Source organism: Ambystoma mexicanum, chromosome 10 (assembly GCF_040938575.1).
Source record: "Ambystoma mexicanum isolate Mex_15411 chromosome 10, UKY_AmexF1_1, whole genome shotgun sequence".
NCBI classification, from domain to species: Eukaryota; Metazoa; Chordata; class Amphibia; order Caudata; family Ambystomatidae; genus Ambystoma; species Ambystoma mexicanum.
In genome coordinates, this window is record NC_090932.1 from 507,226,994 (window position 1) to 507,250,908 (window position 23,915).

At 46.3% G+C, this 23,915-nt stretch overlaps 1 protein-coding gene across 1 annotated transcript in view; it reads left to right on the top strand.

Annotated features, from left to right (window-relative positions):
* LOC138491516 (uncharacterized) overlaps positions 1-23,915 on the top strand; it is a 601,105-nt gene that overhangs the window by 253,892 nt on the left and 323,298 nt on the right. The window contains exons 5-6 of the mRNA XM_069618053.1: positions 4,294-4,371; positions 5,048-5,130. Of these exons, the coding sequence (XP_069474154.1) occupies positions 4,294-4,371; positions 5,048-5,130 (161 nt within the window). The remainder of the gene's footprint in view (positions 1-4,293; positions 4,372-5,047; positions 5,131-23,915) is intronic.

The following is a 23,915-nucleotide window of genomic DNA, read 5'->3' on the forward strand; positions in this document are numbered from 1 at the left end:
TACAACGGGGATCCCCCTTCACGTGGTCAGTTGCTCCACAAGAAAAACAAGCCCCAGTGGGTCTGTTTACGTAGGGAGGCTTATCGTAACCAGAGTTCTGTTTCGGAGGCTGACCTCCACTACCCTGTGAGTTCTCTTGTGTCTTACCCTTGTTTTTCTTTTTGTGGCCCTTATGGGAAGAAGATTTAGCAGATTCCCCACCCTCCATATCTTTGGACTTTTTCCCTTCCTCCTGCTTACCAGGATGAGTTTTGTCCTTATGGGACACTCGATGTGACACCCATAAGTCTGCTGCAATGGCCAGCTTCTTAGGATCTATCTCCTTCGAATCGGCCAAATGCTGCTTAAGCTCCGGGGAAGAAGAAGCAAAAATATGTTCCAGCATGACAAGATTTATCATGCCTTCGAAGGTAGAAACCTTATAACATTCGACCCAGCCAGTTAAGTTTTTCAAGGATTCAGCGACATAAGATACCCAAGTACCACCTTCCTTTTTCTTATACTCTCGAAAACGCTTTAAATATTGGCCCGGAGTCTTCCCAAACTTTAAAATGAGAGTTTGCTTTAACATTGCGAAATCAGCTCGCTCAGCCTTTGACATTTCCATAATGGCACTACAGCCAGAATGGGGCAGTCTACTGAGCAACCACGCAATCTTATCAGCATTGTCAACTTCTTGAACCTCGCATGCATACTCAAACGCATTCAGCCAGTCCATAATGTCATTCCTTTCTTCATACACACTGAGCAGATCTTTCGGAAACCGTGGATGAGAGGAAGCCCCAGACCCATGTCCAGGACCCTTGGACCCATTTGCAACCTGAAGCTTGGCCAGTTCCAACTGGTGATCCCTGTCTTTTTGTTTTTCTGCCTGTTCGATTTTTAGTTTGGCTATGCTGAATTCAAGCTCCTGCTGCCTAAACCGCAGCTCTTGCTTCTTGAATTCAAGCATAGCCTCCCCATCAGCACTGGCAGAGGAAACATTAGACATCTCGTCCTCCCTGTCCTCGTGGTCGCGATGGATCAGTGCGGCGGCAGAACCGTCGGTTCTACCAGTGAGAGCAGCCCCACCACCTTCCGCACTGTCCTCAGAAGTTATAGCGTCAAGCTGCGCTTCTTGCCACGCCACGATTCTTTGGATCATTTCCAATTTAGTGCCTTGAGAGGAAACACCTCTCTCCGCACACATTTTTTTCAGCGTTTCTGATTTGGAAGCATTTAAAGTAAACAAGGTATTTGTTTCCATACTGATTGACAGGACTATGGCCTTTTTAAAGTTATACTATAACAATTCACTACGTGTACTGGTTGGAATAACCTGAAATGCCTTAGTTCGAGCGCAACACTGGATACCTTCAGTCGTATCCCACCGCTGTACACCAATTTGTTAAGACGGATTTCTGAACTCTGTCCTGGTGGCGCAGAAGTTCAGAAGGCCAACCTAATTACTTGGAACAGGGTAACCTCTGGACAAGCCAGACCAATCAAGGTAGCGATCGCGGCGGTCAAGACTAGGTCTCAAGAGGGGTGAGGGTGACTGAAAGCCCGCAATGAGCACACAAAGCAAGAGCGCTTACAAACTACTCCAAACAGTTGTTATATCAAAAATAGATACACATTTATTTTAAGGCCTTTAAAACAATGACCGTAGCGAGAAAATCACAATATCACAATACTAAACCAACACATACCATATCAACACAATATGTATACAAATACACAGTCGCAAGCGTTTAAAGCACGAAATATGTAGTCCACCTGAAAGGAAAGGAAAACAGGCAGTGCGATAACGCTTTAGACTCAGTTCGCCTTCAGAGGCACCTAACTAGATGGAAGTCCGAGCCCTGTGAAGAGTGGAGCCTTGTGCTCAAAGTACCTGCCACGCCGGTGCCAACGGGCAAAAGGGGAAGCTCTTCGGAGGAAGTCAGGCAGTCGGGTTAGTGCACAGCAGAAGGAGAACAGGTTCCGCAACTCAAGCGCAGCCTCCACAGTGGGCAGAAGCAGAGCGCGAGTACGGCCAAACGGGTGCTGTTTTTACACAGCAGGGAAAAGCAATGGGATACTGCAGGAGGGCGACCAGATCCTAGCTAAACTACTCACCGGTCCCCGAAGCAAGCAGACCCAGGCTTCTCCACGTTCGTTTCAGCAGCTGGCAGGTTCAGAAGAGCAGGGAACGCCTCGTAGTCGTGTAGAGCAAAAAGACGTCCCAATCGACGAAACCAGCACAGTTTGTTGCCGCAGCAGGACAACGGAGCGGCCGTGTGTATTCGAGCCAAATGTACACTCCTCCCTTCAGACTTGGGAACGCCAAGTGTACGAAGCGTGGGAGAGTGACAAGGACTCAGAATACAACACAACCTGGCGGCGGTTACAGAGCAGGACTCCCTTGTAAGCTGGTCAGTCAACTGGATGGCCCAGAGACACTTCCGAAGGCTTACTTGGCAGGAGTTGATGAAGTCGCCGGGAATAGCTGTTCCTGCTATTCCAAAGGTCGAAGCACCAGTACAGGCCTTCTGGTTCGATCAAAGGAGGAAAGGGTTTCACAGGACGACAGCAGTGCAAAGGAGGATTCCTTCAGCGGGTCACCAGCGATTCCTCGGTCCAGCCTCTTGGTTGCAGGATACTTGGCTCCTGTATTCCTTTGTTCGTGAGAACTCAGGAGATCGACATGGTAGTGGTGTTTCCAGCCCCCTCTTATCCACAGTTCCCTTCGCGCCAAAACGGAGGGGAGCCAATGGGAGATCCGCTCATCAACACACACACCATACGTGGACCAATCACGGACCACGGTGGTCCCAGGCATTCACACCACCCTAGACTCTCTGGCACCCAGGATGTGTATTGGGACCAGACATCCCAGCCCACACCCTGGAGGCACACAAACGACATGTAGAAGCCCGCGAAAGCAACCACGTTTCGCGGGAAAGTACATGCCCAAATAAGGAAGGCCCCGGGTCTCTCGACCTGGGGAAGGTGAAGGGAGCAAGACGGTCAGTGGACAAGACAAAGGAGCCTCGTGGTCTGGCCATTTTGGGAGCCAGGCCACCATTTTGGGTTCAGTGCGAAAAACGTGCTCAGAACGCCAAAAGGAGCTCAAAATAAACAAAACGATCGCTGCCACCATTCGAGTCCCTGAATGACTTGCACCGATCAAATACCATCCTAAAAGAGTATCTAGGGCCCGTAGAAGGCTAGAGACCCAAGAGAGCTGTAACTTAGCTTACAGTGCCCTCTTGTGTCATGTTGCGCGAAAGCCGCAACATGATAGAAGAAACTACGGGAAACAGCGTTCCCCGGTACTGACTGTCTTAAGGGCATGTCAGTTTCCCCATAAGAAAAGAGCGAAAGCCCAGAGGAGTGCGGCAGAAGGCTGCACTTCTCTGGCAAAGTCAAGAACAAGGTGAGAAACAACAGCAAAAAGTTTAGGGGTTGCCACATGGAAGGAAAATTACCTACAATTACGAAATCTTTCCTAACAGGAGGCATGCTATGCTGATCCCATTTGTCGAAGGGAAGATCATGCCATTTCAAGATAGCGCCCAAGGATAGGAGAGAGGGTCTTGGGAATGAGCCTTTTGAGTGAGTCCCTCCTCCCTATCCATGGCTGTGGCGTAGCATTACGAGGCAGACATGAGAGGAGGTGTATCCGAAGCCGGACATCAGGTAAATTCACGGCAGAGTTCGGGAAGAGATGAGCAGTGGGAGGATCCAACCTCAATGGTGGCTAAGTAGCCTCGCACATGGGGGAGCAGCTGTCCTGGAATGCAGGCCTATATCAGAGGAATCAGCTTGACATCTAAGACACTGATTGGCTGGCACCCCGATGTCACTGCTAAAAGTAATTAAAACGGTGGTCAGTCAAAAGACCGGAAACAAAATCTCGAATGACAAAAAGCACGAAACAAAAATCTCGAAAAAAAAAATATTGAATGTTTTATTTATTTATTTATGTGTTTTTGGGGTCAGGTAAGTAAAAAAAAGGGGTAAAATAAAAAAAAAAATGAAAAAAGGGGGGTTGGGGGGGGAACACCCCATTTTGAAAAAAACCGCATTGAAAATAAATTCGATATTTTTTTTTTTTCGAGATTTTAAATTCGTGCTTTTTTTTTCGAGATTTTGACTATAAACCAATTAAAACATAATATAGCAGTTCTTATAGTATGATTATTTTTCTCCCATTGCTTCTTTTTTATTGCCCAACATGTCTTTCTCATGTAGAATACTCACCTCTTGTATTTTCTGCCCATGCAAGCAAGTTTCCTTACAACATATATTTTCTTGAACAATGTGTAGGAATGGGATGCAGACATTCAGAGTGGAAATCACCAGAGAAGCCGCACACTCCGGTGCCTACTGCCAAAGACCTATATGGTAACTATAAGTTGAATTGAAATTCTAGGCACTATCTAACAGATCAGCGATTGCACCAGCTTCAAAATAATCAAGGTTGTACATGGTAATTTGCTGGCACATTCCACAGAAAGATTTACACCTGTTTGCAAAAGTTGAATCCAGCCTTCAATGGGAAATGTTTAGTCGGACTGCCCCTCCCCAAACCTCACTTAAAATAACCAGTCATTTACCAGTCTTGTTATGGACTGAAAATCAAAAGAAAAGAGTTGGTAGCAAAATATAAATAGATAAAGGGGATATGGAAAAAAAGAGTGAAGGCAGATGAGAAAGGAAAGGGATCAAGAGAAAAATAATAGGTAATAGAATAAAACAAACATTGAGGGGAGAGCTGGGGATGAGATAATACAGTGGAACTGGGTGCAGGTAGAAAAAATGATGCAGTGAATATAGAGGCAAACACCGAAACGAAGAGAAGAAAAATGAATGGGGAGAAAAGGCTGATTTACATTGATATTCTACATTTTAGTAATTTTAGAGGGGTTCTCTGTATTAACATGTGGTAACCCTTTCAGGGCACCCCTTTCGCTTTCATTTTATATGCCGCACCTGAAATGTTGGATACTTAAATAACACATTTTGAATTTAGGGATTTGCATAATGTTTCAGAGGATAACATCCCCATCTTTCCATGCAGAGTATCCATGGGATAAATCAAATCTGAAATCTGTATACATCAAGCTCCAGGATTTTGAAATGCTAGATGGCTATGCAGCAAAGGTAATAACCTCTTCTTGACAAAACCCTACATGTTTTTCTATCACTTTTAAGAATGTATCCCATGATGGCATTTTAACGTTTATATTTAAAAGATAATTAAGCCGCATTCAATTAACTGTTATCTGATCATGGGGTCTTCTGGTGGATGCACCAATAGGCCCAGAGGAAGTAGCAGTGAACCTTCCACGCTCGTGTTCATGAACAGATCCTGCTTCGGTTTTGCAATTATTCAAGAGATGTTTTTTGGGCAAACTTCTTTGCAGGCTGAACTAGCGCATAATGCTCAATTGACTTGCGTCTTGCTGGCCAGCACCGAAGCTGGATCTGTCTGTGAACACCAACTATTCGCAGTTTGATGTCGGATGAAGTCAAATGGGCCTACCCACATAGATTTAACCAAGTGCAAAATGTTATGAATGGAGTAAGACCCACCATTTCATGGAACCCACAAACAATGATTTTTAAAGGAACACACCACAGAAGTCATTTTGCTTTGCCCTGAAGAAGGCCAGGACATAATTTGATGGGCTGTGTTAGCCAAAACTGAAGTTGGCACATTCTACATTACATTTAGAATTGGGATCTTGAGTCTTTAATTATTTCATGATAAACGGGCAAACGCTGTCATGCTGTCAACATAAGCAGGAAAAGAACTCTAAATAACTGGATCTTGCAGATGTCTAGATAATGTCATGACTACTGCCAAATGTGCTCAGAATATATTGTTGTCTATTTGCCATGAGTGTTTATATGTAGAGAAATCCATTATCTATACATGTGAATTGTTCTTTGTGCTATATGTGATGGAGGGTGTTAGATGACAGAACATGATTGTCAATTTAAAGTGCACACAGCACTATGTAATTTGTTTATATGTTCAACAATATATAGTTTTTGTATATTATTTCACATTTCCCATTAACAGTACAAGTAATTACGAAAAGTTTAAATCATTCTTATATCAACAAAGCGAATCTCATAAAGTATATAATTCTCACCAAAAAACAGTACACAAAACCACATACACATCCACACACACACACACTCACCACCAACCACTCAAAAAACCGCAACTTCCCACACGATAAACACGCATGCAGAGACACTCAGACTAACCATACAACTCGTTGAAAGACATCCATATCTCAAGATATTTTTCAGTCATACCTCTTTTAGCAAACAAAACCTTCTAAAAACTCAACAGAACCGGCAATTCGTAAACCCAATCTTCCATCTGTGGCTTTTTCCATGTCTTCCACACCTTCATTATTTGACAGCCACCATTAAAGATCCATCTATCCACCAGCTTTTCTCCCCGGCCATAGTACATCTTCCGGCCTTTGATGATAACACAGATGACGAGGGGAGACGAGGAAAAGACATACCCATCACCAAGTTTAATCGATCCAAGACATCCTTCCAGTAATCGCGCACGCTCGTACACTCTCACAACATATGCAGCAAAGTTTGTTTGTTTGTTTGTTTGTTTATTTTATTTCTATAGCGCTCTGGACCCGGGAGTAAAAGGCCGCTCAGTAAGTTACAAGGCACAGTACATGGTAATAGGCAGTGATACTAGAACAACTTGAACAAGAGTAATATACTAGGAACAACAATTATATACAAAACATACAGGCAGTGGAGGTGATAGCAACCAATAATGACATAAATGAGGCATGTGCAATACAGTTGATAGCTGAGTCTAACTTCAAGATTGACTTTTTGTCAGAAGCCACCCGATGGCAAGTTTCCTAAACAACTGGAAGGATTTGGATGATTTAATATTCAAAGGCAGGGCGTTCCAGAGTTGGGAGGCGAGGACAGTGAAGCTCGAGCCACCGGCTCTTTTAGAGGTAAATCTAGGTACTGTGAGACATAAGGTATTGGAAGATCTCGTGGTTCTGGTGGAGGATTTCATGGTGAATTTGTTAGTCAGGTGGGGGGGCTAGGTAGTTGAGGGCTTTGTAAGTGAGGCAGAGTGTTTTTAGATCAATTTTATGTTGGATGGTGAGCCATTTGCATGAAGTACCCACTTCCAATTCACAACCCCAGCACAAATCATTATCCACAACCATAGTTTGTGCATACGCACCGGCGTCCAATACAACAGTAGCTATTTATGTATCATCTCTATAAAATGATTAAAAGTGTTATATTTTTGCAGGAAATTAAATATGAGGGACGGGGTGGTCAGGCTCTTTCGGCATCTGATGAACACAAGAGGACGGGGGAATTCGGACACACATTCATTGGAGTTTAAATTGTCAACTGTACACAGCGCAATCCACAGCCATCCCTTAATGATGAAGGGAGCACTAAGACTATTTAAAATTGCTTTGAACTCCCCATATAGTCCTATTTAGGGCCAGGCAGTGTTTTATGACAAGGCTTCCAGACATCTCTTGGGAAGAAGCTTCTTGTTACCCTTGGGTGTTTGATGAGGCCAGTACCCTGGCCTTGTCAAGAGGTGACTGGGAGTGCCCTCAGAAGGAGGTTGGAGGTATAGGGCGGAATCCAGAGCAAGCCCCAATCCTGTGGGCAGGATCAATTGAATGGATCCTAGTTCATGTTCTCCCCACTTGTTCCAGTATGTTACTTTGCAGACCACTGTTATCTCAAGCCATGCCTCCATTGCAAGATGCTTGTCAGTCTCTTTCCATTTTTCCTAGAGGCTCAACTCCAGAAAGAAAGAAGACAGTAGCAGCAGAGAACCTGCAGCACAACCATCAGCCAGCTGTTACCTAGCCTTCCATGAGAACCATCCTAATGTTCCGCGGGGGAGAGCGACCCACAATACCTTCACACCGCTATGTGAACAGATGGCAAGTGCAGGCAGATGAGTGCAGCATACAGACACAGCTACACCAGGTTAACCTAGACCACCCAGGACTAGTGTGGAAACAAAAACCCCTCACTCACCTGGGACTTACTGCTGGTGCACCCCAACTGGGGGCCTGAAACTTGAACATAGTAATTGGACTACCTGGGTGGTCAAGGCCTCTCTCTTGCAAACCCGTGCAATGAAAGTGGGCAGGGCTTCACCCACAATTTCTAACTTCACATGACATGTCACCACCCTGGGTGGGGAAGACAGGGCCGGATTGACAAGGGAAAGAGAACCAATTCCAGGATGGAGGTGGGGGTGGGGGAGGAATAAGGACTTAACACCAAGGCCCACACACCCTCTTCTTCCAACCTACCTGAGACTCTGCTGCTCACTGATTCCACCCCTGGTTGTATGGAGATCCCTTACTGCCAATCACCTGCCCTCAGCTGTTGCTAGCTCCCCACTCCCTTATTCTCTACTTCCCTCACCGTGTTCTTCCTTTATAATTGTAGCATGTTCTGTTGCTTCCTGAAGCTAGGTCCATGCTCAATAAATATGATGATGATGATGATGATGATGATGATGATGATGATGATGATGATGATGATGATGATGATGATGATGATGATGATGATAATAATAATGATAATAATACGGAAGTGACAGGATGTGTGGCTTATTTGGGTGAGACCAGCAGTGGGTAGGAACGAGCAGGGGACTGTAGAGGAGATTATTGGACAAGATGAGGTATTGGCTAGCGAGTGATAGTGGGACTGTTGTATTAGTGTTCATGGTTGTGTGGCAAGTGTGGTTAGAAAGTTAAATGTAGGGAACGACTGTGAAGTGGATGTGATAATAGTAATGTAGGGGAGGGAATATTAGCAGGGATGAGGGGGTGGTAGTATGGAGGAGGGATTATTAGTGGGGAGGAGAGGGTAGTGGGGTTCAAGAGAGAGCAGTAGAGTAGTGGGAGGAGTAGTATGAAGGAGTGAGTGTTATTGAGGAGGATGGAGTAGTGGGTACACAGGGGAGCAGTAGAGTAGATTGGAGGGAAGAGCAGGGGAAGTAGCTAAGAAGAAAGAGTAGAAAAGGAGAGATGAACGTGAGAGTGATAGATGGGGGATTGAATCCTACAGGACCTGGTAAGGCACAATACCCAACTCTGCATAGAAAGTTACCAACTGGATAGAGTATGGAATCTAAGAAAGTCCCTGAGGGAGTTTAGAGAGTTAAAGCATTCAGCCTTTAGATCCTCCCAACTAGCCGAAGACAAAACTCAACAGTAGGAGTCAACTGTCTGTATCTACTAATCTGGGGGTCAGGGATGTCTGGGTGGGGGAGGAGGTTTGATACAAGATGAGAGAGGGACACCCTAGGGCAGGGGTCTTCCACCTGCGGCTCTCCAGATGTTTTGGACTAGGACTCCCATGACCCCTCACTATTGAGAGTCAGTGCCATCTATACAGCTTTTTAAACTTGTGTGTCATCATACTCTTGGACAGATTCCCATGGAACGTAAGGATGAAAACATGTTTTCACACTTTCTCCAGGAGGGCAAGCCATAAGTCTTTCTCCCATTGCCCCCTGAAGCTAAAGCCTCCCCAGGGCATACTAAGCAAGATAACCTTATAAAGCTTAGATAGTATACCCTATCTGCTTTTGGCTGTATTCCATATGTTCTCTACTTTGTGAGGTCACGAATTACTGTATCTTTCCATTCCCCTTTTAGAAGTGTTCCCTTGTTGCGTTAAGTATTGGAAGATGCTAAATCTGTCATCTCCTCTCCAAGCAGGTCTCTAACTTGTTCCTATTTCCTGAATTTACCCTCTGTGAATATCCAGTTTGCACACCCGAAATCTGGGTCTGACCATTTCTGAGATGACACACCCCTTACCATTACCAGATCTATCAAGTCCCCCACAAAGAGAACCCATTGGGTATGGCCATGTGGATAGGTGTTTATTCCTACTGCCCTCCTTCCATATGTCACAGATAATTCCTAGCACTGGTTGATTTTTAACTTTTTCAGTACTTTTCTAACTTGAGTTCATAAATAGTCCCAAACCTTAAAGTCCTCTAAATGTGTCAATTATGTTCTGCACCTGTCTGCGATATGCTCGAGGAATATCCTGAGCTGGGCAGCTTTAAAGTAGGTTTGGGATTCCATAACCTTCTTCCCCTCTGGGCAACGAGTGCATGGTCCTCCATATTGTCCTGGAAGGATAGCTCAGCGGCAACGTTCTCGCCTTGGAAGCAAGACGACACGAAGCAACACAGGTTCGATCCCGGGTCCGCGCCTAGAAACCTCTGGGTATTTAAGCGCGTTATAAATACGCAACTAAGACAAACAAAAACAAAACAATTCCTGTAACAGCGCCTCGATGCCCGCGGGCTGTGTGAGCGCTTTAAAAATGCAAAATAATAACAATAATATCCGTGCCTTCTTCCTGCCCCATATAAAACTGTTTATTTAATAGATTATTACTTTAAAGAAACCATCAGGGAGGAGGAAGTTTGAAGGGGAAGACCACCCGTGGTAGCAAATTAATTTTTACTGTATTCATTAATTCCAAACCATGTCACCATGAGGTTGTTGTTTCACCTGTTCAAATCATCCCTCAGTGTTTTCAAAAGTGGTTCATAGTTAAGGTCATAGAGCCTTTGAGGGTTCTCGGTATCATCCCTAAATATCTTATATTATCTGTCTCCAACTTCATTCCCCTCCAAGTCTCCCTTGGACACAGTAGTCCCCTCTTCACCCGCAACCGGGAACACATATGACTTTGATAGTTTAATCTTGAACCCTGACTGGTTTCCATGATCCCACAATTCTTCTTGTAGATATTTGAGCAAGCTATCGGTCCTCGTAAAGTAGAGCAAGATATCATCAACAAATAAAGACATTTTCAATTCCACTACTCTGCCGTTAAACCTTTAATTTACCCATTTGTGTGGATTGCTGCTGCCATTGGTTCAATCGCCAGCGCAAATAGCAGTGGCGAGAGGAGGCCTCCCTGTTTTGTCCCGCTGTACAGTTGAACTCCTTTGAATGATGTCCCATATGCTTGGCCTTTGGTTTGTCATACATGTCCCCAACATAGGACCTAAAATGATTCTCTAAACCCACTTTTTCCATGATCTCTCACAGGAAAGGCCATTCAACCCAGTCAGATGCCTTCTCTACATCCAGGGACACCAAGCAGACATTCTCATTCTTCTCCTGGGCTAGGTTAATGATGTTCAGTATTTTCCTAATGTTGTCCTCCCGTTGCTTCTCCTTGGTGAAACCTATCTAATCTCCATGGACCAGGGATGGGAGTACCCTTTCAAGTCTATTTGCCAGGGTTTTAGCTACAATTATTAATTTGACCTTCAAAGGGTAGATAAGTCTATGTGATGCACGTACCCGAGGAGTTTTACCCTACTTGGGTATTTCGGATACAAGGGTGTTTAACATTGTCTTTGCTAAGGCATGTCCTTCTAGATCCTCGTTGAATAGCTTTGTGAGTACAGGGGCTTAGGAATGATCTGAATGTCTGTGTGCCTCTCAATGCACCCTGTGAGTGTCTGTGTGCCCCCAGTGACCCTGTGAGTGTCTATGTGCCCCCAATGCACCCTGTGAGTGTCGGTGTGCCTCAATGCACCTTGTGAGTGTCTGTGTGCCCCAGTGCACCCCGTGAGTGTCTGTGTGCCCCCAAGTGAACCTCGTGAGTGTCTGTGTGCCCCCAAATACACCCTGTGAGTGTCTGTGTGCCCCCAATGCACCCTGTGAGTGTCTGTGTGTCCCCCAATGCAACCTGTGAGTGTCTGTGTGCCCCCAATGCACCATGTGAGTGTCTATCTGCCCCCAATGCACCCTCTGAGTGTTTGTGTGCCCCCAATGCCCCCCTGAGTGTCTGTGTGCCCCCAATGCACCCTGTGAATGTCTGTGTGCCCCCTAGCACCCTTGTGTGCCCCCACTGGCCCCTGTGTCCCTCTGTGTGCCTCCACTGGCCCCCGTGTCCCTCTGTGCGCACCCTCTCGCTCATGCGTCCCTCTGTGTGCCTCCTCTAGCCCATGTCTCTTTCTCTTCTGTCAGCCATCTTGCCCTACTCTTCCCCAACTTCACCTTTCAATTATCTTGGCACTTACTCTTATCATTGCCCGTTGACCTTTGATAAGAGCTTGTCTGTTGAACGCCCCCCTTTTTCCTTCTTGTCTTCTCCTCCCTCTCCCTCCCAGAACTACCTTGATCAGGCATTGACCCTTAAGATAGTCACTTGTTTTGTTCCTCTCCTCTTCCCTTCCCTCCCCTCCTCTTGTCACTATTGCACTGCAACAATTGTCCTCAGGAATAGTAATATTACTGCTAGTATTGTCTCCTTTTTTCCTTCCCCTCCTCTCCCTTATTGTTCCATGCACTTGTACTATCTCTTATGATATGATAGTTTTCTAACGTTCTGATTTGTTTCAAGGACCTGTAAGAATGTAACTGTATTTTCCCATGTTCCCTCCCCCCTTGAAGCGCGTTGAAACACATTGTGTATTGGCGCTATACAAATAAACAATCAATATTTTATAAAATTGTATTGTGTACCCATCTTCTCATTGGGCCCTTCCACTTAGCATATTCTTTATTTTGCTAGTGATCTCCTCTGGGGTGATGAGGTTATCCATTCCCAACCCTTCCTCCATGATCAATCTTGGGAGATTCAGCTGGTCTAGATAAGCGTTTATATCTGTCTCCCCTTCCAGGAATTCGGATTCATAGAGTTGTTAATAGAGGCACTTAAATTCATTACCTATATCCTGTGTATCTCGTATTACTCGCTCCCCCAGCCCCCGCAGACTCCAAACACTCTCAGGCCTCTCTCTTTTCATAATTAGTAGGCTAGTCGTTTGTTCTGCTTTTCCCCCTTTTTCCTGATACTTTTTCCTTAGGAATCTCTGCTTCCATTCCATCTCTTGGAGCAGAAGTTCATTTAGTTCCACTTTTCGGAAGTTACGTTCCTTTGCCCACTCCTAAGGGCTGTTTTGGCCATCCTTCAGACTGAATTGCAGCTCTCCAATCATCCACCTTAGTTCGGATTCGTGTGTGCTGTTTCTGGCTGATCCCATTGCAATCAATTCTTCCCTTACAGTAGCCTTTAGGCCTTCCCCTCCTATGGCCGTATCCACCTAACCATTATCATTTAGTTATATGTATTCCCATATCTTATTCCTGATATCTTGGTTCCTATTTCCTTTATCTGGTAATCCACCTCCCTATCTTGGCTTCTTCTTTTTTTATTGTGCAAAATATATATAAATATATATATATCCAAAAACTCACCGGTGTACACACACAGGCATATGTGAGTCGCACTCACAGTCAGAAAGAGTCGGTGAGCTAGTAGTCCTCAATTCCATAAGAACACCAGCATCCACAATATTCAAATTAAAATGTCCTCTTTATTTTCAAATAAACAGTATAAAAGTTTCTTCCATTTAGCTCCAAGTGAATTTTAGCGGGAGGCAGAGGCAAACAAATGACTCGTTTCGCAAACACCTAGTTGCTTGGTCACATGATTTCGCCCAAGTTTGTCCACCTGATAAATACACAAGCATTTTTTCAACAATAGACATGAAAAAAGGTCCAGCATTTCTATCCAAGGAATCAGTCCTCTTTTTGTTAATTCTGAAACCTTGTCCATGGACCACAGTATCAAGGTATCCATGACGGTGTTACCTAATCTATAACAAATATTTTCTCCATATCTAACTGTACAATTAACCAACCCAACTTCGTACAAATCAAAACGTTTAGAGCAATTTCGCACTGCACATCATTTTTAGACATTTTTTGATTACAAGTAAAGGAATGTTTCAGTGTCAATTAACTGTTAATTACCAGCTCAATGTTTCAGTCTCGAAAGAACAAAATGCTGTAGGACAAATACCTCCTCAGGAGCTAAAACTGAAAGTAGGTGCTGTGATTATGCTACTATTCAATCTTATGCCATCACTGCAATGGAACAAGTTTGACAATTACGGGTCTACAAAGACACATCATAGAGGCCCGTGTGATGGATGGCACACATCATTAAGGCCATAAAGTAGGGCAGGTACGGCTTTTCCTTCATAAAATGTATAGGCACCAAGGATAGTACACTTCCTGTATTTCTGCAGAAAATGCCTCATCTGAAAACTCAGGGTACAGGCTTTGTTTCTAATCATGCCTAGGATTGTCTGTTTATTTGGACGTGTTAATAGCCTGAACGCTAAGTTTCCTAATTCTTCTTCCCTTGACAGCTTTCTTTCATTAAAACTCCAGCTCATGGCCTTCTTTCTATATTAGCCCATAGACGATAACGTTTAAGTGTTTTATTTGTTTATGAGCAAATTATTCAATAGAACATAGGAGCTAAACGTATCAATCAATATTTGTAACGCCACCTTTGTGCAATCAAGCAGAATAATATCTGCATAAAGAATACATGAGATCTTAAGTTTGAATATTTGATGAGAGATAAAAGTAGCCTTCTTTAAGAAGCATTCCAAATCAGCTATATAGAAATTGAACAGAAGAGGGGCGAGGATGCACCCTTGCCTCAACCCCTTCTCTGTTTTGATTGGCTCCAAGATTTCTGCATGCATGTTTAGCCTAACCCTTATTGTTGTAATTTTGGTGTAGACCAATTAAATACTTGGAGGGGGGGTGCTCCATTGTTCCAACTTCCAACACAAACAATCTCAGTTTACAGTATCAAAGGCCCGGAACAGGTCAATACTAGCAATATTAAATGCTTCATGAATAAGGGGGTATTGCTTCTGCGCTCGGCTGAATTTCAAAACAATAGAAATCCTGAAGGGTGTTTGTACTAGTGTTCCAAAATTATCTTCACTTCAAAATTAGAATCGCCCTCAATCCAGTCTACTTTTCTCAATATTATTAATTTACATGTGTTCTGCTTCAAACTTGCTAATCATAATGTAGTCAACTTCACATTTGCATTTCGTTCCAAAATCACTTTTATTAAATGTAGTTATGTTAGGATAACTTATAAAGCGCACAGTCACCCGAGAGTATCATGGCGCTGAGAGGGAGGAAAACCAGACTAAAACAGGTGAGTCTTCAAGGATCTTCTAAACGCAAGATGATTTGGCAACTTTTTTAATGAGGGTGGCAAATATTTGCATAATTGAACTGTGGCCACAGAAAAGGCTCGACCTCTAATGCGAGAACATCGGAAGGATGCAACCCATAGAAGGCTGGAAGAAGTAGATCGTAATATACGATTAGGACAATAGCAGGTAAATTTGGCCTGCAGATATTCCGCTCCTAGATTGTGCAGGGCCCAGTGGAATAGACAAAGTGACTTAAACTTGATGCACTGGGCTATAGGTAGCCAATCAAGAGATCGTAGGACAGGCAAAATATGTACCCCATAATGCTAGGGAGGATAGCTCAGGGCAACGTGCTCGCCTTGGAAGCAAGACGACTCAGAGCAACACAGGGTCGATCCCCGGGTCCGCGTTTAGAAACCTCTGGGTATTAAGCGTGTTATAAATAACCCATCATATCATAAGGGGATCCCTGTCGCCACTCTGGCAGCCAGATTTTGTAGGCGAAAGAGCCGCTGGACAAGGTCCTTAGACTGGGCCAAGTATAGTGAGTTACTATAGTCCAAGCGGCTCACAACCATAGCCGCTACCACCGGCAGCCTAAGCTTCAAAACTAGAAAGGGAAGTACCTTTCGCAGTATTTTAAGATGGTAGTGACCTGCTATTCATACAGCGGACACATGTGCGTCTATCGCAAGAGTAGAGGAAATTACCACTCCCAGATTCTTAACTGAGGTAACCGGAACAGGAAGCGGGCCCCAAGAAGACGGACAGAGAGTGGAAACCCAAAGTGCAGGGTCAGGGGGGGAACCCACCACCAACACCTCTGTCTTGTCTCCATTTAACTTCAGCCAATTGTGGTTCATCCAGTCTCCCATGGTGGACAAGCACTGATGCAAGCATGATGACATCAAACCTGCTCAAGATCTAACCGGATCAGGATCTGAGTGTCATCAGCGTATGAATCGCATTTGATACCGAAGGAGCGGATGAGACACACCAGTGGCCAAATGTAAATGTTAAAAAGAATGGGAGACCAAGCGGAGCCCTGAGGCACCCCACAACTAAGGGGACAGGGACATGAAAGAAAAAGAAGAAGTGAAAGCATTTGAGTTCTGTCTGTCAGAAAGGAGGTGAACCAGGCCAATACTTGGCCAGAGATTCCAACCTGTGCTAGATGGGCCGGTAGGGTGGTCCACGGTGTCAAAAGCTGCTGAAATATCTAATAAAATCAGGACACCCACCTCCCCTGCATCGACCAGCCTAGCCATATCATCCTGAGCTGACACCAAAACACGGTCTGTACCTCGTCCAGGCCTAAAGCCCAACTGCGCAGGGTCAAGGAGGTCGGGTGACTCCATATAGGATGACAGAAGTGGTGAGATCAAGGACTACAAGAGTTTCATAAAGACTGGCAGAAGTGAGATAGGATGGAAATTTGAAGTGAGGGCAGGATCTAAAGAAGTCGTTTTTAATAGAGGGATAACCATTGCTACCTTCAGTTCATGAGACATAGGGCCCGTATGACAAGAGGCATTTATGGCCATTGAAATCTCACTTAATAAATCCAGAGATATATCCTTCAGTACTGCCAAAGGCATCGGATCAGACGGGGCTGCTGATTTAAGTCGGCCGATGACGTCAGAAATTTCGGACTCAGCAAACTTAGGAACGGAAGACCTCCCTGCGGGAGCCACCACTCTATTCCTAGTAGGTGACTCCCTAACAGGGTGTCACGACTCTCAGCCCTGACCCCCACTGGCAGGCCCACTGGCGAGGTGGAGTCAGGACTCGGTTATCAAATAAGGCCATGCATCCACCTTTCAGGCCCTCTTGGGGCCAGTCCTGGCGCCTTTGGCGCCAGGCTCATACCCACTGAAAGACATCTGCTCAAGGAACTACTTTATTTAGGCTTTCAGCCAACATGAAGGCTTCCACATAGCTTGATTCCTAAGAACCAAGGTATGCGGTATAGTGTTTTGGGTGTGGTGGCCTAGGGACTACTTTACCTGGACTACTTTGCAGAAGCTATTTAAACCACACCCGAACAAGACAACACGCTTCGCGTTACTTTGCTACTAGCAACGTGACGCTCACCGTGTCCAGCTTTCTCACGAGCCTGACAAAATCCGGACCTGCAGAAAGACAAAGAACATCGTTAGCAGCAGAATCCTACCTGCACTCTCCATCCTTCACTGCTCGCAGCTCCTGGGCAGCTTCGTTGGAACGGTTAGAAGGACCTGAGAAAGGAAAAAAAATATCATTAAAGGAGGTAGTAAACTCATTACAACCACAAAATGCTTAAAGACTTACCTGGCTGGTTGCTTTTTTCGACCGGCATAGCTCCGGAACTCCACCTGCGCTGGGAGCACACCGCGACCTACGAAAAAGAGAAAACACAGGTCAGCAAAGACAAGACGTCACAGCGCTGCGCAAAGTGCCTACATACCGCATCATAGCGCTTATTGTGTGCCATCATTTACCGGGGAGGACCAGCCTACCCAGTTCACCAAGCAGACGCTCCGCGCACCTAAGGGAGATAAAAAGAGACATTATCGAACAGAGAAAAGGCATGCAAGAATAACAACACCATAAACCGCAATAAGACCTACCTGAAAGACATTACTTGGGCCGCTGTCAGTGAAGTAACTGGACCGCACACGCCCACGAAAGACAATGCACCCCTGCCCAGAAAGCAGGGCGGAGAGCCCACCAACTTCGACAACAAGGTGAGGAGAGAACCCGGAGTGGCTGAAATCACACAGGAGGTGGGGGGAAACTTACCTTGGTCGTCCAGTTCTAAACACAGTCTTCATTTCCAGGAGGAATTTCCACCGAGAAACACACCAGGGAATCACTGAGAAGGGCACCAGCAACCAACTGGCTGGTTGGTGTCCCTGTGGATATGATATGATATGGCATTTGTAACGCGCCTATACACCAGTGTTTCAAGGCACGACGAGGCAGGGAGGGGGGAACAAGGGGAAGACAGACAACGATCCTACTAGGCCAGGTGTCATTCAGACCGCGCAAGTGCAGGGGTAGGGGGAAGGGAAAAAGTGCAAGGGGAAGGGGAGGGGGGAAGTGCAGTACAAAGTAAGTAGAATAAAAATAAACAAATAGGGCCAGATGGTGGCAAGTGCAAGGTAAGTGCAGACAAGTGCTGGGAAGGGGGGGCTGTAGGGATACAGAGACAGTCCCGCAGTGCAGGGGTTGCCAGGGAGGCAGTGCAAGTGGAGAGTGGCTGGCCCCAGGACCGAGCTCGCTGAGAGTGGCCCAGTTGCAGATTCAGTGCAGTTTCAGTGAGGAATTTAGCAGGGGAGAGGGAGAGAGAAAGCAGAAGCAAAGAGGAAGGTTTTGAGGTGCTTCCGGAACCGGAGATGGTTCTCCTCAAGTTTCAGGGAGGCAGGAAGGCTGTTCCAGAGGGAGGCCCCTGCCGCGGAGAGAGAGATCTACCCCCAGCTCGTTGCTTCGAGAAGCGGCTGACCCTGAGGGAGTTGGAGACGGATGAGCGAAGGGCTAGGGAAGGAAGATATTTAGGAAGAGAGAGTTGAAGGTATTTAGGCCCCAGGCCCCAGAAGGCCTTGTGGACAATGCAGAGGGTTTTGAACTTAATCCTTGCAGTCACTGGGAGCCAGTGTAGAGATTTCAGTCCTGGAGAGATACAGTCCCTGGGCTTGAGGCCAAGGACAAGTCTCGCAGTTCTGTTCTGGATGAGTTGCAGAGGGCGGAGAGTGGAGGCAGGCAGATTAAGATAGAGGCTGTTACAGTAGTCCAGCTTCGAGAGAACCAGGGCTCGGGAGACAGTGAGCTTCTGGGGGAAGGAGAGGAAGGGAAGAATACCTTTGAGGAGGTGCAGCTGGTAGTGTGACTTCTTAGAGACGTCAGATATATGAGGAGAGAAGGAGAGTGTGGAGTCGAAGATGACCCTGAAGTTTTTTGCCTTGCAGGTAGGAGCAGGAAGAGGGCCAAGAGAGGCTGGCCAGAGAGCTGCAGGGAAGCAGGGAGTGGGTGTGCCGATGAGTAGAATCTCAGTCTTACTGGCATTAAGGCTGAGGTCATTGGCAGCACACCATTCCTGGATAGCAGACAGACAATCACAGATGAGGGAAGGAGAGGAGGAGGCCGAGGGTAGCCTGAAAATGAGCTGGGTATCGTCCGCATAGCACTGAAAGTTGGGGCAGAGAGCGGCGATGCGGTGGGCAAGGAGTGCCAGATACTGGTTGAATAGCCAGGGAGAGAGATTAGATCCCTGGGGAACACCACAGGTGGAGAAAAAGATGTCGGAGAGGAAGGACCCAAGTTGGACCTGGGAGGGTCGATTGGACAGGAAAGAGGTCAGCCACGCCAGAGCCTGACCAGTGATACCCAGGTTATCACGGAGACGGTTGAGCAGGATGGCATGGTTGACAGTGTCAAAGGCAGAAGAGAGATCGAGCAGAATGAGAACACACGGAGTGTTGGAGTCGAGGTTCAAGAGCAGGTCCTCACGGATGTTCAGGAGAGCAGTTTCCGTGCTTCTGGCAGCTCTGAAGCCAGATTGATGGTCATGAAGACTACCAACAGATTCAGCATGAAGGTTAAGCTGGGAGATGGCTAGTTTCTCCAGGAGCTTGCCCAGGAAGGGAGTGATGGAGATTGGGCGATAGTTAGCTGGGCAGGAAGGGTCGGAAGAGGGTCGGCGATGCGGTGGGCAAGGAGTGCCAGATACTGGTTGAACAAACAGGGAGAGAGATTAGATCCCTGGGGAACACCACAGGTGGAGAAAAAGATGTCAGAGAGGAAGGACCCAAGTTGGACTTGGGAGGGTCGGATTTCTCGGGATACCAGGTGAGCGTAACAGGACGCAAAGCCTCCCATAAATAATCCACCTAGGCGCCATGGAGAAATCGGAAATCGACCAATTGGCCCAATTGTTGGGGGACCTTCGTGCGAGGTTCATTCTGCCCGACAAGAGACTAATGCACTCCAAAGAGACTGATAATGACCAAGGATCGCACCGAGGAGATCGGTAGACAGGTCTTGCAATCACAGACAGGACAGACTCCTCTGCCTGGAGGGAATCCACCGATGCAAAATCCCACCTCCTCATCTTTTACTCCAACTCCAGTACAAATCACGTTACCTGGAACAGTTCCCCTGGCACCACCAGAAAGGTTTTCAGGTGACCCCTGAAAGTATGCAGCATTCATAAATCCGTGTTGCCTTCATTTCCTTTGTCGCCCTGGAGCATTCCCAAACGACCAAGCTCGGTTAGCTTTCGTCCTATCATACTTGAGTGGAAGCGCAGCGGATTGGTCGGTACCGTTGGTGACCCATGATGATCCATTGTTACACGACTATGGAGGGTTCCAGAGAGAGATGGAAAAACTTTTTGATTGCCATACCCAGGAACAAGCAGTTGATAACGAACTATTATCCCTCCGGCAGGGGAATCAGGACTTGTTAACAAACATTGCTACCTTCAATAGACTGGTTGCCGAAGCCAGGTGGCCAGAAAACAAAAGAACCACGTTTTTCCATCGAGGCTTGCGAGGCGAATTAAAGGACATCTTAGCCCAGGTAGTTGATCGCCCCAGAGACTGTACCGAATTCATAAATCTGGTCGTGCAGCTAGACCACCGGTTGCAGGACCGAAAAGCAGACCGGTCCAAAGCAGACTCGCGAGCAGTTTATGTTCGCTCTAGAGACAACGCACCATGGGCACCAGAAAACGGCGTAGAACCCATGCAGATCGGAGGCATACGACCTCCATTAGGAAAACAAGAGCGGGATAAAAGAAGACAACAGCAACTTTGTTTGTATTGTGGAAAACCAGGACATTTCCTAAAGGACTGCCCAGTAAAACACCCAAGGAGAACAGTCGGGGCAACAGAAAAGGATGAAGTTAAGGAATCGGAAAACTACCAAGCTCGGCAACCGTAGAGGTCAGTTTGGCGAGTGAGAAGAAAGAGCCACTGACCTCGCACTTTGCAATACCCGTGATCTTAATAAACCACCAACAGTCATCAAAGATGCATGCCGTAGAAGCGTACATCGACAGCGGAGCAGTTGGGAATTGTATAGATCTAGAGTTGGCAGCAGAGATGGGGCTTCCTTTGTGTTCTAAGTCTACCAGGGACAAGGTAACTACCGTGGATGGGACAGAAATTTCCTCCGGACCAGTAACCCAGTGCACAGCTGGAGTAGCCTTGCTGTGCCAGGATGGACATCGGGAGTGTATTTCGTTCGATCTCATTAAGGCACCTCAGTTCCAGTTAATACTAGAGATGCCATAGTTAGTTGCTCACAACCCTTTGATAGACTCGCGGGCACAGAAATTAACCTTCTCCGGCGACTGCTCCCCGGCCTGCTATTCTCCAGAGCCAGAACCCGGCTTCTGTATCTCCAAGACTCCCAGAACAGTAGTATCTACCCTAGGAATAACTAATACCTTGCCAGATGAATGCTATGATTTTCAGGACCTATTCCAAAAGGACCAGGTTAACACATTGCCACCGCACAGGCCTTATTATTGTCAAATTGATCTTGTTCCTGCTGCACAAATCCCTTGCGGCAGGATCTACGCTCTCACCGAACCAGAAAACCTTAAAATCCTATTTGGACCAGTACCTTGCAAACGAATTTATCCGCCCATCTAAGTCCCCGGCAGCCAGTCCTTTGTTCTTCGTACCGAAGAAAGAACCCATACTTATTGATGGAGAACCAAAATTCGAAGTCAAAGGCATCCTGGACTCTAAATACTCTAGAGCCAAGTTATATTATCTTGTCGACTGGAAGGGATTCGAACCCCAAGATAGATCCTGGGAGCCCAGTGAGAACATCCATGCGCCCCGTCTGGTCAGGAGGTTTCATCAGAACTTCCCAACTAAGCCTGGACCAGGCAGGAGAAACCCTGTGGGAGGGTCTTGGGGGGGAGTGCTGTCACAACCCTCAGCCCTGACCCCCACTGGCAGGCTCATTGGCTAGGTGGAGTCAGGACTCGGATCGCAAATAAGGCCGGGCAGCCACCTTTCAGGCACTCTTGGGGCCAGTCCTGGCGCCTTTGGCGCCACGCTCATACCCACTGAAAGACATCTGCTCAAGGAACTACTTTATTTAGGCTTTCAGCCAACATGGAGGCATCCACATAGCTTGATTCCTAAGAACCAAGGTATGCAGTATAGTGTTTTGGGTGTGGTGGCCTAGGGACTACTTTACCTGGACTTCTTTGCAGAGGCTATTTAAACCACACCCGAACAAGACAACAGCTTCGCGTTACTTTGCTACTAGTAACGTGACGCTCACCGTGTCCAGCTTTCTCACGATCCTGACAAAATCTGGACCTGCAGAAAGACAAAGAACATCGTTAGCAGCAGAATCCTACCTGCTCTCTCCACCCTTCACTGCTCGCAGCTCCTGGGCAGCTTCGTTGGAACGGTTTGCCGCCCGGATCGAAGGGCCTGAGAAATGAAGAAAGACATCATTAAAGGAGGTAGTAGAGTCATTACAACCACGAATTGCTTAAAGACTTACCTGGCTGGTTGCTTTTCGACCGGCATAGCTCCAGAACTCCACCCGCGCTGGGAGCACACAGCGACCTACGAAAAAGAGAAAACACAGGTCAGCGAAGACAAGACGACGCAGCGCTGCACAAAACGCCTACTTACTGCATCATAGCGCTTATTGTGCGCCATCATTTACTGGCGAGGACCAGCCTACCCAGTTTGCCAAGGGGACGCTCCGCGCACCTAAGGGAGATAAAAAGAGACATTATCGAACAGAGAAAAGGCATGCAAGAATAACACCACCATAAACCGCAATAAGACCTACCTGAAAGACATTACTTAGGCCGCTGTCAGTGAAGTAACTGGACCGCACACGCCCACGAAAGACAACGCACCCCTGCCCCGAAAGCATAGCAGAGAGCCCACCAACTTCGACAACAAGGTGAGAAGAGAACCCGGAGGGGCTGAAATCACACGGGAGGTGGGGGGAAACTTACCTTGGTCGTCCAGTCCTAAACACAGTCTTCATTTCCAAGTGGAATTTCCATCGAGAAACACACCAGGGAATCACTGAGAAGGGCACCAGTGACCAACTCATCCCCGTGGATACCAGGTGAGCGTAACACAAGGGCAGATATCAGCTCTGCCGCTTATTTAGTCGTCCGAATGGACGTAATTTTGCTAATGAAGACAAAGAGACAAAGAGTCCTGAGAAGGGCTTACGGTGGATGCAAGGTTAGCCATAGATGTCAGGGATTAAACCGCAGAGAAAGGTTCTTTGGGTTTACATAAGGCTTCCTCAATTTTCTGTGCCAAAAATGACCTCTTTGCAACCATGGTGGCAACAGAGTAAGCAGCTGCGCAAGCTTCGTATTGAGATTTAAAACATGGATTTGTAGGTTCTCTGCCTTTTTCGTTCAGCCTGCCCTAGCCTAAGTTGAGCCAATTTAAGCTGCTCTGAGAACCAAGGCTCAGATGGAAGCCTCTGTGGTTGAATTAGCCTTAGGGGGGCCACCTCATCAGCTGCCTCCCGCAGAAAGTGGGAAAGCACTGAGAGGTTGACCACCGGGGCCACACCACATTTAGCTTTGACAGAGGACACCATGACCTGGCGGTCAGCCGTACACCAACTACACTTAGTTGATTCCAATTACGTATTCAAATTCTTCAAAGTTGCTTTACCTCATTTATTCCAAAAAGTAAAGCTTTTGTGCAACCTTTAATTCCAAAGAAAATTATTTTGTTTTGTAAAGCCTCAACACGTGTTTCACCACAGTCTCTCTTGTGGATCATCAGGAGTTTTCATAGTATAGTAGAGTTCTAATATTTGTAGATTAATGTGGTTGGATCTATAATAAAAACAAATGAAAAATATAAGGGTTTTATAA